Here is a 16,406-nt window from a genome sequence, read left to right as displayed (position 1 = left end):
TATTTCTATCTCACTTACCATAGTTATAATCATTTTATATGTATTTGTTTATTTTTTTAATTATCACTTGTTTTATTTTATTTTTATTTATTTATCTATAAAACACCTGCCCATGTTCAGGGGTACTGCTGACTCTGCTCTCAGGAGTTACTTTTGGCAGTGCTCTGAGGACTGTATATGAGATGCCAGGATCAAACCTGGGTCAGCTACATGCAAGGCAAACACCCTATCCGCTCGCTGTACTATCATTCTGGTCCCAATATTTACTATGTTTTTTTCTTTCCTTCCCCTTTTCTTTGTTGTTTATATGATGATGACTGCTATGGTGCTGACACATTACAGCTGTAATGTTCAAGGTGCATGCATGTACTTTGGGTTGTGTTGTGGGCCTTAGCCGAGATAAATCCCAAGATTTGCACTTCCTTAGCTGTGGTACTTGTATGCATGCTCAGCAGGGTGACATTAGATAAAACACAGGACAGCTTATGGTCATACTTGCCAATGAATCACACCCATTTTTTTTCAGTAATAAACTGTATATATTTTCACACAAAATAATTCCCACATTTGACAGAGTGATTATCTCAGCTTCCGGAGTAATGGATTTTATCCAAAAATAAAAAGGTTGGGGCTGGTGGGATAGCACAGTGGGTAGGGCATTTATTTGCCTTGAGCTCAGCTAACCCAGGTTCGATTCCTACTATTCCATATGAGGTCCCCCAAGCCTGCCAGGAGTGACTTCTGAGTCAGAGCCAGGAGTAATCTGAGTGCTGCCGGATATAGCCCCCAACAAAAACAAACAAACAAAAAACTGGAAAGGTTAAGTTATCAATAGGACTCAATGGATATTTTGCTTCAATTTGTGTAAGTCACTGCATGTATTGTGTGTGTGTTTTATTTAAACCCCATGGTTACAAGGTTGTTTATAATACAGATTTTTCCACAGGTAGTTGTGATTAAGTTACTGTCATACAATATTGGTACAACAACCTTCATCAGTGCACATTTTTTGTCATCAGTGTCAATAGTATCCCTTTACCCTCCCTAATACCCTCTTCCCTCCCACCTATCCTCCCTGCCTGACTGGGGCAGTCATCTTACACCCCCCCTCCTTTTTTGACATTGGTATGTACTACTGTTAATGAAGAGGTGCCATGCATATCACTTTATCCCCTTTTAATAACCAGTTCTAGACCCTTCTCTCTTTACCTGTACTCTGCACTCTTTGTGGCAAGATTTCTTCCATTACTGGTCCTCCTAATCCTTATCTCTATTGTGGCTAGATATCATCAACATACTTTTAATTTTTTATATATCTCACAGCTGAGTGAAATAAGGGAGGTACCAAGACCAAATAGATGTAGGACCTCTAAGTAGTAAGCTAGGCACAGAGGGGACCACTTATTCTAGCAGCCCCGTGGGTGAGAGAGCAGGATATGGGAGGTAGGACGGAGGTAGGACGGGAGCGGAGGTGGAGGGAGGACAATTCGGTGATGGGAACTCCCCTGTTTTTACGTTAATATGTACCTAAAATATAGATTTATAACAAATTTGTGGGGGTCACAACTGGCAGTGCTCAGGGGTTACTCCTGGCTCTATGCTCAGAAATCGCCCTGGCAGGCTCAGGGGACCATATGGGATGCCAAGATTTGCCACTGACCTTCTGCATGCAAGGCAAAAATGCCTTACCTCCATGCTATCACTCCAGCCCCATCAAATTGTGGGTTTTTTTTGTTTGTTTTTGGTTTTTCGGGCCACACCCATTTGATGCTCAGGGGTTACTCCTGGCTAAGCACTCAGAAATTGCCCCTGGCTTATGGGGACCATATGGGACACCGGGGGATCGAACCACGGTCCTTCCTGGGCTAGCGCTTGCAAGGCAGGCACCTTACCTCTAGCACCACCTCACCTGCCCCAAATTGTGTTTAATATATCTTAAAGCTATCATTTTCTTACAGTTACTTCAGCTTGAACACAGATAAAGATGTTATTAGTCTGAGAAACACTTGTAACCCATATATTTCAAAAGTTGATTAAAAGTTGAAATCTAGAATGTGGTTTAGTTGTAGATTTAGGATTTGATTCCTGCATGGCAAAATTAAAAAGTTGAGAGAAGGGGCTGGAACGGTGGCACAAGGGATAAGGCGTCTGCCTTGCCCAAGCTAGCCTAGGACAGACCTTGGTTCGATTCCTGGCATCCCCTATGGTCTCCCAAGCCAGTAGCAATTTCTGAGCGAATAGGCAGGAGTAACCCCTAAGCATCACTGGGTGTGGCCCAAAACCAAAAACAAACAAATAAAAACGTTGAGAGAAAATTCTAAAAAAATAATAAAATTATTTTTCTCAAAAGAAGTCCTAAGAGTGAGGGTGGGTTGAGGGAGCTGCTTGGAGGAGAAACAAATTCCACTAGTGATTAAGAATTTTCTCAGTCTTGTAACTCAAAGAACATAACTCAAAGAACTCCAAGATTTCACCACCTTTCTCAAGTTTTTAAAAATGTATTCTTTGAGGTTTTAAGACTTAATTTTGGAATGCCTGTGATAGAATTTGTGTCTAAAAACCTGTTTTTACTCTTAAGACAAAAATCTTTATATATAAAACTAATATTAGCTAGTAAATCAGATTTCCTCTCACAATTTTTCTAGGGTTTCATCAGAATGTTTAGTGTGGGATATTTGATCCAGTGCTGCCTCCGAATTCCATCTGCATTTAGACATCTATTTACACAGCCATCCCGGCTTTTTTCTCTTTTCTACAATAAAGAAAACTTTCAGCTTGGAGCTTTTCTCGGTTCCTTTGTTAGTATCTACAAGGTAAGATTTTTCAGAAAAGGAAACTAAAAATAGGAAATAACCAATGTGACTATTCTTAGAAAGTGCTATGACATACTCATCTATCATTATTTAGTAACTCTATATTATTCATAAATATCACCAAATAGATGTACTCATATTGGGAATTGAGGTTCTAATGTTGAATATTAAAATATTAATTCTAATTATTAAAAGACATTCTATAAATATCCTACATAAATTTTTTTTGGTTCTTGGGCCACACCCGGTAACACTCAGGAGTTACTTCTGATTCTATGCTCAGATATCACTCCTGGCAGGCTCCAGGGACCATATGGGATGCCAGGAATAGAACTCGGGCCTGTCCTGGGTCAGCCGCTTGTAAGGCAAGTGTCCTACTGCTATGCTATTACTCTGGCCCCTACAAAATAAAATTTTAATATTTAACATTTGTAATTATCTGTATACTGAAAATAGGGACTTTCTAGTATTCTAAAATTACTGATATACCCTGTGCTTTTATATTATGTAAACCTATATACTGTTTGGTTATTTAAATCTATTATAGAAGTTTAAGCTAATATCAATGCTTATTGGAAATAGGGATTTTTCTATTGTAATTTATTTATATAACCAACATTTTTCACCCCTCTTTTCCCACTCACTGTTCTACACTTTTCCAGTAACCAGTTTACAGTCTTCACTGCATTTCCACATAAATGTACTCATTTACTATAAATAAACTCAGGTACCTAAAGCACACAATTAAACACGTGGAGTAATTTATGACATATGACCTTTTGTAATAAGAATTACTTATATGTAAATTAACTTACTGATACATCTTGTTAAGCATCTAAAATTTAAATTCTAAGTGACAAAATTTAGATTCTAAATGAAACAATGCATTAAATAATAAGGTTGACTAATTTGGGATATGATACACGCTAATTACTTTTGTAAAACAGAAAGAAAATGCTGATAAAATGCTGGTCAAAGTCATTTTGAGTAAAATGGTCATGCATCATTTTACAGAAAATTTTATTATGTAAAATTGAGAAAGTATTTGAAGAGGATGTGCATAAAATTACAGTTTTGTGGATGGCTGTCACTTGTTATGTTTATAATATCCACACTTACTGGGTGAATGACAATTTTCATTAGTAATAACTAGAATTGTAATTTTTAAATATTGATTGATTAGGAAACTTTATTGATGTCTTTGAATTCATAGAAACAATAGGGGAGATTATTGATAATTATATGTTTGTATTCACTTTTCTCCCATGCCATAGTATTTGTATTTAGTCTTGCTGTCAGCTATCAAATGTGAGTTACCTCCAGCATACATAATTCAAGTTAGTTATTCTTCAGGGTCAAGCATTCAAGTTAGTTATTCTTCAGGGTCAAGCATGTCTCAGAGCATGTGTTTTTACTTTTATTTCTGTTACTAATTATTTACCTAGGTAATGCAAATTAATGGTATTAAAGAAAATATGACCAGTTTAGAAAACTATTAGAAAACTCATTTTCAGAGTTCCAAAGACATATGTGATGAATATATATTAATTAACATATATGTTGATGCCATTAGCAACTTCATAGGAATGCAATTAAAGAAAGACCCAGGAAAAAAATGAATGTTTTCTTCTGTCTTCTAGGTGAACTGGCCCTTTTCATTTTGCAATAGTCCTCTTTATCCCTTTGTTCTGAAATCTTCTGTTTCTAATATTAATTTTGGTACTGTAATTTTGATTGCATTTGCTGTCCTTTTAACTTATAATCTTCCTGTATCTTTATTTTAAGTTGGTTTCTCTTAGATTGCCTATAATTGTTTCTTTTTTAGTATGGTCTGATCATCTATCTTTTGATTGGTATGTTTATACTATTTACATTTAATGTATTTATGAATGTTGTTGAATTTAAATCTACTCTGTTGTTTTTCTTTGTTTTCTGTTTTATTTTCCCTTTGCTTTACTGTCCCCCATCCTTTTTTGTTTCTCCTTTTTTCTGAATTTTTTTAAAATTACTCATAGCACTTTTCCAGAGATTCACATATTTATTTGTCCTACTATCCCTTTGCCTTTTAAATGGGAATAAAAATCATAATTCCCTCGAAAGCTACCTTCTTAATATGTTAACACTTGCTCACAGTTAGATATGGTTTAATTAATGCCATTATACTAGGGTCAGTGTGTTAAGTAAATAACACAAAAGTAAAGCATCCCTCAATTGTACCCAGAATTATTACTACCCTGTTTCTGGATCAACCACGTATCCCATGGTGTTACCAGACACTTTGGGAAATTTTGCCTATTCAGTCTTTAATATTTATTGCCCCCTTTAAATATATAATGATTGTATCAACATTTAAATTTTATTAATTAATATTTAGTATATAATTTTATACATTACAAAACTGTGTTTGTAATCCTCTTTCCTACTTGTGCTATCCATTTATATTTTCATATTAGTGCTATAATCCATTATTATATTACATATATTATATTACAGAAAATTTCTTCTGTAAAAGATAAGGTTTTTAAATGTTGTGGACCATGATTTTTTTTTGATGTAAACTGTTTACTTTTGCTTTTATAGTGTGAAAACAGCCATGAAAAGTGAATTGAAAAGGGAAGTGAGCTTACATGACTATATTCTCATAAAACTTGTTCATGCAGATATTTAAAGTTTCATAATTTATGAAATTTCATGGACTGCTCTTTTGCTTATTTTTATTCACTCATAGGTATACAAACACAGTTAGCTTATAAGCCATATGAAAATGTGTGACGGGATAGATTTAACTAGTGGATTAAAGTTTTCTGGCCACTTGTAGAATAATTTATTTTAATAAATTAACTCATTAAAATTACATGATTCAAAATAAAAATGCTTTTAAAGTTGCCTTCATCTTACCACAGCTTTTTATTTCTTCAGAAATCTAAACTTTTAAACCACATCATCATCAATATTGGTGGTTTCTAGTCTTTTATTTATATATTCTATTATCACTGCTATGATCCTATATTTCACTGTCAATTTGGCTTACATTTTTATAGTAATAAGTAATGATAAATATCATATCCCTATTGACTATCCACAATATTATAAGAAAAGATAATAAAAAAAAGCTATAATCTGTAAGAATGAATGAAATTGGAAGATACCATGTTAATTGAAATAAATCAGAGGTACCAAATGATAGGTAATCTTACTCATCTGTAGTGTCCTGAGAATTAGAATAAAAGAATAGACAGTATCAAATGATGCTAAACCCCTGGCCTTAGATTTTGAAATTTAGATTAACCAAATGGGAGAATGGGTGGACTGGAAGTGTTGTAAGGACAGTAATGGAGGGCCTTGGGCACTTTGGTGGCATTGAGATGCAGTAACAGGAAATTACTGTCATAAATGTTCACACTATTATAAACATATTACTTAAACTACAGTCATAATAGATTTGAATATCATATTCTTTCTTCCTACAGGACTTTTTCTTTCTGATAATTTAGGTTTGAAGGTGAAATATACTTTTAACTTATCTATGAGAGTGTTATTTCATATTCAATACTGAAAAAATATTTTTGTGGGTATAGAATTTTGGCTTGAGTGGTAAAAGAGAAGATAAATAGTTGTGGCATCCTAATTTAGTCTAGGCAGAAGAATTTATCCAATCATTCTCAGAAATCGTTATAGTAATAGTAATTTTCTAATTCCTATTAGGAACAAAGTAACATCTTAGTAGCTAGTTTATATTTTATAATATTTTAATTACGTATTTTGTTTTAGATAAATCACTAATTTGTCTCCAGTGTCATTACTCACTTGTTAACTAATATTACACACATTTTTTTTTGTTTTACTAGAAATGAAGTAACTAAGGTTTTTGTATTTTTTTTTCTTAATATAGGGCACTAGCTGTTTCTTGCGCTGGGTCAGAAATTTGGATGATGAACTACATGCTATTATAGCTGGTAAAGAAGTGACAATAAAATGAATTATTGTTTTCCAGTTGATGATAGTGATGAATATGAATTAATTTCCAACTTATTTCTTTGTGTCATCTTCTCTGTAAGAGAATTCCTAGAAAGGCACTACACTAATTTAGCTAGTATTTCCAAATTTGAACATAGTATTTAGCAGGCATTTTTTGTTTTTTTTGTTTTGTTTTGGGGTCACACCCAGTGACGCTCAGGGGTTTCTTTTGGCTATGCGCTGAGAAATCACTCCTGGCTTGGGGGACCATATGAGACACCGGGATTGAACCAAGTACCATCCTGGGTTAGCTATGTGCAAGGCAAACGCGCTATCACTCTGGCCCCGCAACAGGCATTCTTGCCATTTGTTTTTGAGTTGGCAATGTAATAACGTGCCTATCCCTACAAGCCAGAAATCATAAAAAATGTATTATAAGATAACAAAAGGCCTGGAATGTAGGTCAAAGGACTTATAGATGTGCCTGGAGTACCCTAAATTTTATTTCTGATACTATATATCCCACTATGGTAATAAAGTGGTACTTTATTAAAGTGGTACCATCAGTCATTCTGATGGCTTTATAGTATTTCTAGATGAGCCTGAACAGGATCACATTGTTGGATTGAGCTTTAAACTATTTTGCTGAATTGGTTGAATATCTCTTATGAGTGACACAGGACCCCTGACCATTGTTTTGAAGCCTGAACCAAAAGAAGAACAATGTTTTAAAATATTATATTGCTTGTTAATGGAATTATAATTAAAATTCTTAAAATACTTTATTTCACTGCTGGAAAATGATGTATATTTTAATAATAGTGCAGGGGATTTTCTGTTTTATTTTAGGAATATAATCAATTGGTAAAATGGTAATCATAAAAATATTTTCTAGGGGCTGGAGCGGTGATGCAAGTAGTAAGGCATCTGCCTTGCATGCGCCAGCCTAGGACAGACTGCAGTTTGATCCCCCGGCATCCCAGATGGTCCCCCAAGCCAGGAGTGATTTCTGAGTGCATAGACAGGAGTAACCCCTGAGCGTCACCGGGTGTGGCCAAAAAAAAAAGCCAAACAAACAAAACATTTTCTACAAGTGCAATATATGCACTACTTAAGTTAGATAAATTTTTAGTGTTTATTAGTAATATTCTTAGTATCATTAACATTTTAGGCCTCTTTCCTACCCTGTTTTTTATGTATAGGATGAAGGCACTACTATGGAGAGAAATATAATGAAAGTCACTTGAGCTACTAGTAGAAGAAATGAATAAATATTTCTCTTTAAAGTCAGGAATTATAATGTATTTTAAAGTTATCTTTGATTATATGATTATATGTGGTAATGTTTTTAAAGGATATAAATATAAAAGATCAGATAAGATGGGTCTCAAAACTGTTTGATAATAGTTTTTAAGTTGAATTTTTTTAAATTTAAATGTACTGATAGAATCCATCTCATTTTTATGTCATCAAGTGAATTACTATCTTGATTTTGTTTTAACAAGACAGTGACTAATTCATAAACACTTTGACACCTGATTGGTTTTGTCTTATTTTTGATTCAGGATTTCTGGCAGGTGTATCAATGATGTTTTATAAAAGTACAACAATTTCCATGTATTTAGCTTCCAAATTGGTAGAGGTAAGCAAACATTTTAATACTTGTCCTGTTTCCCCCCAAATAATTTTTTAAATCATTTTTCTCTCCCAATTACAAATGCAAATGTTAATTATTAAAACATCTTTAAGGTTTATTTTTTTAATTTTGGTGTATTATTTTAAAATACAAGTTTTGGAAATGACAGTAATTAACTGTCATGTAATTAATCAATCAGTACTTAATTAGTAATTAATTAACACCATCATAGAGTTTTAGTACTTTATTAGTATTATTGGGCAAATCTCTTCTATCACAAACCTTCATGTACTGAATTATTGTAAAGCAGATTCAGACAAAATAATTTCATCACTAACAAATCAGGATAAATATAAAAAATAAAGAGAAGAGACTGGTGAAAGCTCAAAGGGTGGGAAGCCTGGGCTTAAACTTCAGAGTCTGCATAATCTCTGAGCACAAATGTTCCCTTAGCACAGAGGCAAAAGTAGGCTTCTAGCTCTGTGTGTGTATGTCCATCCTTAAAAATTAACCATTGTTGGGCTGGAGAGATAGCACAGTGGTGTTTGCCTTGCAAGCAGCCGATCCAGGACCTAAGGTGGTTGGTTCGAATCCCGGTGTCCCATAGGGTCCCCCGTGCCTGCCAGGAGCTATTTCTTAGCAGACAGCCAGGAGTAACCCCTGAGCACCGCCGGATGTGGCCCAGAAACCAAACAAACAAAAAAAAAAAATGAAGAAACAAAAATTAACCATTGTCCTGCTCTGAGAGTTTGGTTTTTAATAATTGTCTAACAGAAATTTAATTGAATAATTCCTTTGTTTGATTTTGGATGCAAAATCTTTCAGCTTAAATAGTTGGTCTCTCATCTACCCATCCTTTCCCTTTTTGCTGATTGAAATCCTCACTGAGCTCTCTGTTTAATTCAGTATTTCCTACAAATTTATAATTAAAATTAGGCGGCTTACACAAATTCAGAATTAGGGTTTGCCAGTAGAGGGCAGACCCTTATCCTATTTATGTTAATTTTTTTTCTTTTTTACATGTGAAGAATGAAGTTCACATCTTCATTTTCTTTTTTTATGCTTATATGATTTTTCTTTTTCTTTTTATATTATATATAATTTTTATTTTGACCTTATTGGCTTACATATCTTTCACAGTAGTATTTTAGGTACATATTCACATTGAATCGGGAATTTCCATCACCAAATTTGTCTTTCCTCCACTCCTGCTCCCATCCTGCATCCCATTTCCGCAACCCTCATCCCCCAGGCTGCTAGAGTAAGTGGTCCCCTCTGTGTCTAGTTTACTACATAATGATCATATATCTGTTTGGTCCTGGTACCCTTCCTTATTTCCCCCTCTATTTGAGATGCAGAACTAGATAGTTCAAGTTATGTGGTTTTGTTTGAAGAAGAGAAAAGCAATAAAATGGGGGTAAAAATCAAATAAGCCAAAAATGAGTGTAGTCCTTCTAGAGGCTTTCAACCTCAGTTTGAGAAAGGGCAGGAAAAAAGGAATTGAAAAAATTTTTTATTAATATCTTTATTTAAACACCTTGAAAACACCAGTGCGACATTCCCATCACCGTTAATTCTTGATGAATTATAATAATTGCTCAAGAGGCACACACATGTCTGGTTCTCTCTCCTTTTGCAATAAGGGTTTTTAGTAGGCTCAGTATTTGTAGAGCCAACTAAGATTTTATTTAATAGTTTTGCAGCTATTCTTATTTTGTTTTTTTTTTTGTTTTGTTTTTGTTTTGGGGTCACACCCTGTGATGCTCAGGGGTTACTCCTGGCTATGTGCTCAGAAATTGCTTCTGGCGTGGGGGACCATATGGGATGCAAGGGATCGAACCCAGATCTGTCCTGTGTCAGCCACTTGCGAGGCAAACTCCCCTACAGCTGTGTTATCGCTCTGGCCCCTGCCATTCTGATTATTGCTAGGATTTATTATTGTATGAGGGTTGCAAAATGCTGCCAGACTATTATTTTTCCTCCTTCTGTATTTATGAGTAGAATTTTTTTAAAAAAGAACTTTTCTCTTTTTAACAATTTGTTTACTCTGAAGTATTGTTTACAAAATCAATAATAAAGCATTTGGCCACCTTCTTTTATTCACCTGTGTTTACAATTATCATCCTGCAAAGTTGAGCCAAAATGAGTATATTTTCAAATATCATTAGGGAGACATGAATTTTAATATTTTTAATGCTGCTTTGTTTCAACCTTTTGCAGTTATGCTCATGTTGCCTCATCTTTCTCTAGAGTGCCTCTTCAAATTGACTTTTTTTTTTTTTACATGAGACGAGTATATTAAATAACTTTTGTACTTGGTAATAAAATCAGATAATCTAGATTTCTCTGGGACATTTTCTGCCTGAAGAATAGAATCAACCTTTCTTGACTTGTAATTTCTATTAGTGAAAAATAATATTTAGACTTGATTTGGGGTAACGTTTTTTTTCCTAGACAAGTCATTGTTTATTAATTTTTGAAGTGATGAGAGCTAGAGAAAGCTCCACCCTCCTTTCTTCTTAGATTATAGAAAATAACTGGGAACATGTTGATAAGATTATAACTTTTATTTAAGTTTTATCATTGAAAATCTGTCAATATATTATTTTCAGAGTAACACTGCATTTGATTTTTTTAAGGTAGATTGTCTATATATAGACCTTAGTATTTTTATATCCTAATTCCAGATTAAGTTTCTCAGCACATACTTATTTTGGGGGAGGGAGTACACCCAGTGGTGTTCAGGGGTTACTCCAGCACTCAGGAATCACTCCTGGTAGGCTCAGGGGACCATATTGGATGCTGGGGATTGAATCCAGGTGCAAGGCAAATACCCTACCTGCTGTGCTATAGCTCTGCTCCACCCCTATTCTATACTTTATAAAAATTGATTCATATATAATTTATTTATCACACCATCTTTGTTGCTTTGTTCTCTAATTAAAGTAACATACATCACAAGGAGTTTTGGGGACAAATTAGTTGAGCTAATAAATGATCCATTCAGCAGATATTTTAGTACCATTATCTATGCTTGTGTTCAAGGTAGATAACAGAAAGATGCAAAGCTGAGAGTAATATACTTGTCCCAATTGTTAGGCTTCTTTTTATTTTTCTTTTTATCTTTCTGTCTTTCTCTTTTTTAATTCATTTCCTTTTCTTCTGGGGCCTTCCTCTATCCTACCTTATTGTAACACCTCTTTCTGATCTTCTTTCTCATTCCCTTTCTACATTTATCTTTTCCATTTTCCAGAAAACCTATTTCCATGAATCCTGCTTTTTCACATATTTGTTCATTTTTTCCCTATTCTGTGGTAGTACTATCAGAAATATGGATGGAAGTATTTGCTGTACACAAGGAACCCATGTATCAGTCTGTAGCACTTCATACTCCCCAAAGCACAGCTAGGTACAACCTTAGAGCACTGAGCCAGAAGTAGTCACTAAGCATTGCTGGTTGTGCCCCCATCAGCAAAAAAGAAAATATGGTCATTGGGCTGTCATGGTCACCAGCTCATGACAAGATAAGTATAGAAACTGATAGTATTTGAGAACTTTACATCAGTTGACAGATCAATTTGATATTATTAAAATAATAAAATTTGTTTAATGTCTTTCAATTTAATTTTTATATTAAATCACAGATTTACAAAGCATTCAAACTGTAGCAATTGCAAATGTTTTTTTAAATGAGGAGATTTTTACTGTAAATGGGTAAAAGGCACTACTATAATGAAGTTATTTCTGAATTTCTTCTTGATTTCCCTGAGTCATTTTTCTAGGTAGAGTAGTTGCCCCTTGTGGGAAATTCAAAACTAAGCAACATATATGCACCATAGGTACTTATGTTTGAATTATACATATGTACACATATAAATATAGCATATAGCATTACTAGAGTGGACTAGTTGTTACTTCTGCTATGCCGTGTTTTATTCATTTCAAAATACTCAACCTAGCATTGTCCCAAAATATAAATGCACATGAAATATTTTAAGTGAATAACAGGGAAGAGAAGAACTGGGTATTATGTAAAATATTTGAAAAATAAGTGACAGAGAACATGAAATATAGAGGTACTGGATTTTGCCTCTGGGACAAGGGAGTATGGAATGGGAAAGGAGGAGGACTGTTGTTTAATTCATTCCTAAAGGTATGACTATTATTTGAGCTATGGAAGGATTACTATAAGTTTGAAAGGTAGAAAAAATGGTTATAGATAGGGCTCATATTATTCAACTTTGTTTAACTATAGTTTATTGTTAAAGCTATTGTTGTTTTCTAATTAATTATACACTGTGCTTGCTTTGCAGACAATGTATTTCAAAGGCATTGAAACAGGGAGGGTTCCCTATTTTCCCCATGCAGATACTATCATCTATTCCATATCTACAGCAATCTGCTTTCAGGCAGTAAGTACAGCTTTTTGAAATGAGAAATAGGTTTATTTCTCTCTCCAGTCTACTCTTAACAAATAAAGAAAAAAGTAAGATTGATAATATTCTGTTTATTACATTTTGTTATTTTGTGCTAATTTTATAGCAGGATAACTTTAGCAAGTTTTAAATGATTGAACATTTAACTTAATGATCTAGGTTCTGTTTGATAACACATCAACGTTTAGGAATAGAGTGTAATTTTTATAAGTAAAATAGTACTGCTTTACCACAGCTTGAATGTCCCAATTTAATTATCTTGAGGGGAGGGGATAGATGCCATAAGCATAAATGGATAGAACTGGAAAATAACATGTTAATTGAAGTAAGCCAGAAGAAGAAGGATAAATTCAGGATGATATCACTTATATGTGATATTTAAAATAACTGCATGAAGGAATGCAATATTTTAAATGAGAGTTGTCTAGAACACTCTTGACCCCTGAGTGTAGTGAGAAGAAGGAAAGAAATTGAGTGGAGGAGAAAGACATATGAAATAACAGGGACAGGGAATGCGTGTACATTGCTGGTTTTAAGGAAAGACAACTAAATATCTAAACCAGAGTCAACTACTGTGAAATCATGAGACCTATACTTTAACAACCAAACTTAAAAGGTAATTGTTATGAGGACAGGCAGGGAAGTTGAATGAGGTATGAAATGGACTCTCGGAACATTGGTGGAGGGAAGTTGACACTACCAGTGGGATTGGTGCTGAAACATTATATGTTTAGAACTTAACTATGAATAACTTTGTAAGCCACAGTGCTTTAAATTAAAAAAAAAATTAAAAAATAAGAAAAAAATTTTACTTTTACTGCACAGGCATTGAGATTAAGTCCAAAATACATGTTGATAATAAGGGTTTCAGGGGTATTGCCAAGTTTCAGGGAAGATTTTTATTTTTTTCTCATAGTGCTGCTAACAGTTAATAAAGTTTAATTAATAAAATTAAGCTAATGATTATTCAGTAAACATTTTAATATTAGTCACTATTAATGCATGTTTTAATTTCCTAAGTAGTATTCCTAATTAGGAGCACATTTACAGAATCTTGAAACACTTGAAAAAAAAAGTTGTCAGCTTGTTTTATTTTTATAGCCATCACTGTTCTTAAGATACAATGATGAAAATAAAGATAAAGTCACTATTGCTTATGCGTGATAACATTTGTTATGTAATATAATTCTCAAATTGAATACTTTTAATCTTAGGCTGTTATGGAAGTTCAGACTTTACGACCATCTTACTGGAAATTCCTTTTAAGGCTAACCAAGGGCAAGTAAGTGATAGTAATGTTTTTACTGATCACAAAATAACAGCAATTTCTACCAAAAAAAAAAAGATTTTGAAACCAAATAAAGTATATCAGCTGTTAATTAAACTTCAATCAGTGATTATCTGTTGTGTTTTTCTGTTTTACAGATTTGCTGTTATGAACCGAAAAGTCCTTGATGTTTTTGGTACTGGTGCATCTCAACAGTTTCCAGATTTTGTCCCCAGGTTGGATCCAAGATATACAACTATAACACCAGAATTGCCCATAGAGCTTTCTTGAAGTTCATTGTAATTTATTAATGGGATTCAACGTTTCATTATTTTATCCTGAGAGTTAATTATGGTCAATACAAAGAAGGGGGCCTGTACTTGAACTTCAGTGTTAATTTTCAGTGAGCAATGCATCGTTTGTTTTCTTACCAATCAGATATCCAGAAGCTTTTTTAGGATGGTGTTGCTTAATAATTAAGCTCCCTCTGCAGCCAGAACCTGATTCTGGATCACTGTCGTGATTGATATGATAGATTATTGATTAAATTATGTCCACAAGCAATATTAAATAATCTATATAGGATTATAATAACAAAAAGAGTATACTTTAAATGACTATAAAAGATGTGTTTAGTTCATTCCAATGTAATTCTTGGTTAAAACTAAGAATATTTCTACTTTTTAGGATACAAAGGATCACGGGTACATGTATTTGATCTGTGTTTTTTTTTTTTAACGTTTGAATTAATAACTAGAATAGTGAAACATTCTGGCTATATGGATGTGAAGTGACTCTGCACAGACAATGCTGCTTTAGTATAGAGCAATTGAATTGGGGAAAGTGACCGTTCTGACTTCAGGGATGCAAAAACGGGTCTCATACTCTTTGGAACAATGCCATGGTATCCATGCCCTTCCATTGGTGACTTCATTTTTCTCCACGATCAGCTGAACTTTTTGGAAGCCCAGTGAACCTATGTACTAAAAGAGAATTAGGAAAAGTGGAAATTGACTACATTGGAATCGATACAGTTGAAATGTATGTTTTAATCTTTCAAAGGAGCCTTATACTATTTAAAGCAAATGAGTTACCTTTAAGCCTCCTGTAGGTTTATCATGTTTATTTTCATTTATAAGGACTGAATACTCTATATATAGTTAAGTGTTTGTGCCATTGATGATTTAGAAGAAAGCAAAATTCTATGGAGCAAAAGTTATTTTGACAAGTCTGATGGTTAATTTTCTTTCAATAGTTTAAACTGACTAAAAGCAATATAAAATCCAATGGTTATTTGAAGGTTCATTTCACCACTAATTGGATTCAATTTCCCTAGTCTCTTTTAAAAAAAAAATCAATGCAATTTTTACTTCTGTTAAAATGAAGAAGTGAGAAAATACAGTCACTGCCCACTATGATAGTTTAAGTGGCAGTTATGATTAAAACACGATCACTCTGCAATTTTTCAGGGAAAAGTTGTACTTTTCTAAGTTATTGAAAGGTGTAATTGATTGTCAATAGTTAATGTAACATAGAATGTATGGTATATTTTTTTAATAATTTGCTTGTTGAAAAGTTTTAAGGCATTGTAAAATTAGTTATGCTCTAGAATTGTGTTACAACAAGAATTATAGCCCAGACTTTAAAAAAATACTTAACCCTCCATATTTAGTTTCAAACCTTGTTATTTTTGTCTATATGTAATCCTATCCTTGGTTGTTATGGCAAATTGAAACCCAATGAAAGAACGGACTGATAATACAGAGAGCACTTTAATTGATCAAATTTGTGTGTTGTGATTAATTTTATATTTGACTTGTCATATAACAGTACTGTCAAAGTATCAGTTTGGTCTCAGACTTCAAATTAATTGAGTAATAAATTTTTAAGTTTCTATTCACTGGCATCAGCATGATGATTAGTTCTGTGTTTCCTTTGAAAATACTGTATTAAAGCATTGCAGAGAGTACTTCTGTTTGCACCTCACTTTCCAGAAATTTTGTTGATAAAAGTTTTTCCTGACAGATTAAAAGATTACTTGACTTTAACTTATAAGTCAAATGTTTTTTTTTAATTTATAAATTGAGTGTTTTAGAGACATTTAAAGGCTCTGATATTAAAAGATAACTACTGAAATTTTGCTAAGTTGCTTTTTAAGTAAAATTTTAATGGACAAAAGGAATATTTCTATGATTTACCTTTTTTTTTAGAAAACAAGTTATTTTATGTAAAATGTAAGTTGAAATAATGATCATGCCAGAATACAATAATAAATATTTGATGTGACTTGGGTGAAT

General features: G+C 33.4%; 1 protein-coding gene across 1 annotated transcript in view; it reads left to right on the top strand.

The window, feature by feature from the left end:
• TMEM135 (transmembrane protein 135) overlaps positions 1–14,542 on the top strand; it is a 163,869-nt gene extending 149,327 nt beyond the window's left edge. Inside the window, exons 10-15 of the mRNA XM_049780052.1 lie at positions 2,646–2,813; positions 6,706–6,769; positions 8,336–8,412; positions 12,720–12,818; positions 14,057–14,124; positions 14,268–14,542. Of these exons, the coding sequence (XP_049636009.1) occupies positions 2,646–2,813; positions 6,706–6,769; positions 8,336–8,412; positions 12,720–12,818; positions 14,057–14,124; positions 14,268–14,400 (609 nt within the window). The 3' untranslated portion in view covers positions 14,401–14,542. The remainder of the gene's footprint in view (positions 1–2,645; positions 2,814–6,705; positions 6,770–8,335; positions 8,413–12,719; positions 12,819–14,056; positions 14,125–14,267) is intronic.
• Positions 14,543–16,406: the final 1,864 nt, after the last annotated feature.

Source organism: Suncus etruscus, chromosome 9, assembly GCF_024139225.1.
Source record: "Suncus etruscus isolate mSunEtr1 chromosome 9, mSunEtr1.pri.cur, whole genome shotgun sequence".
In the NCBI taxonomy this organism is placed as follows: Eukaryota; Metazoa; Chordata; class Mammalia; order Eulipotyphla; family Soricidae; genus Suncus; species Suncus etruscus.
Note: the sequence above shows the minus strand (reverse complement) of the source record. Positions and strands in the feature narration are given on the sequence as shown.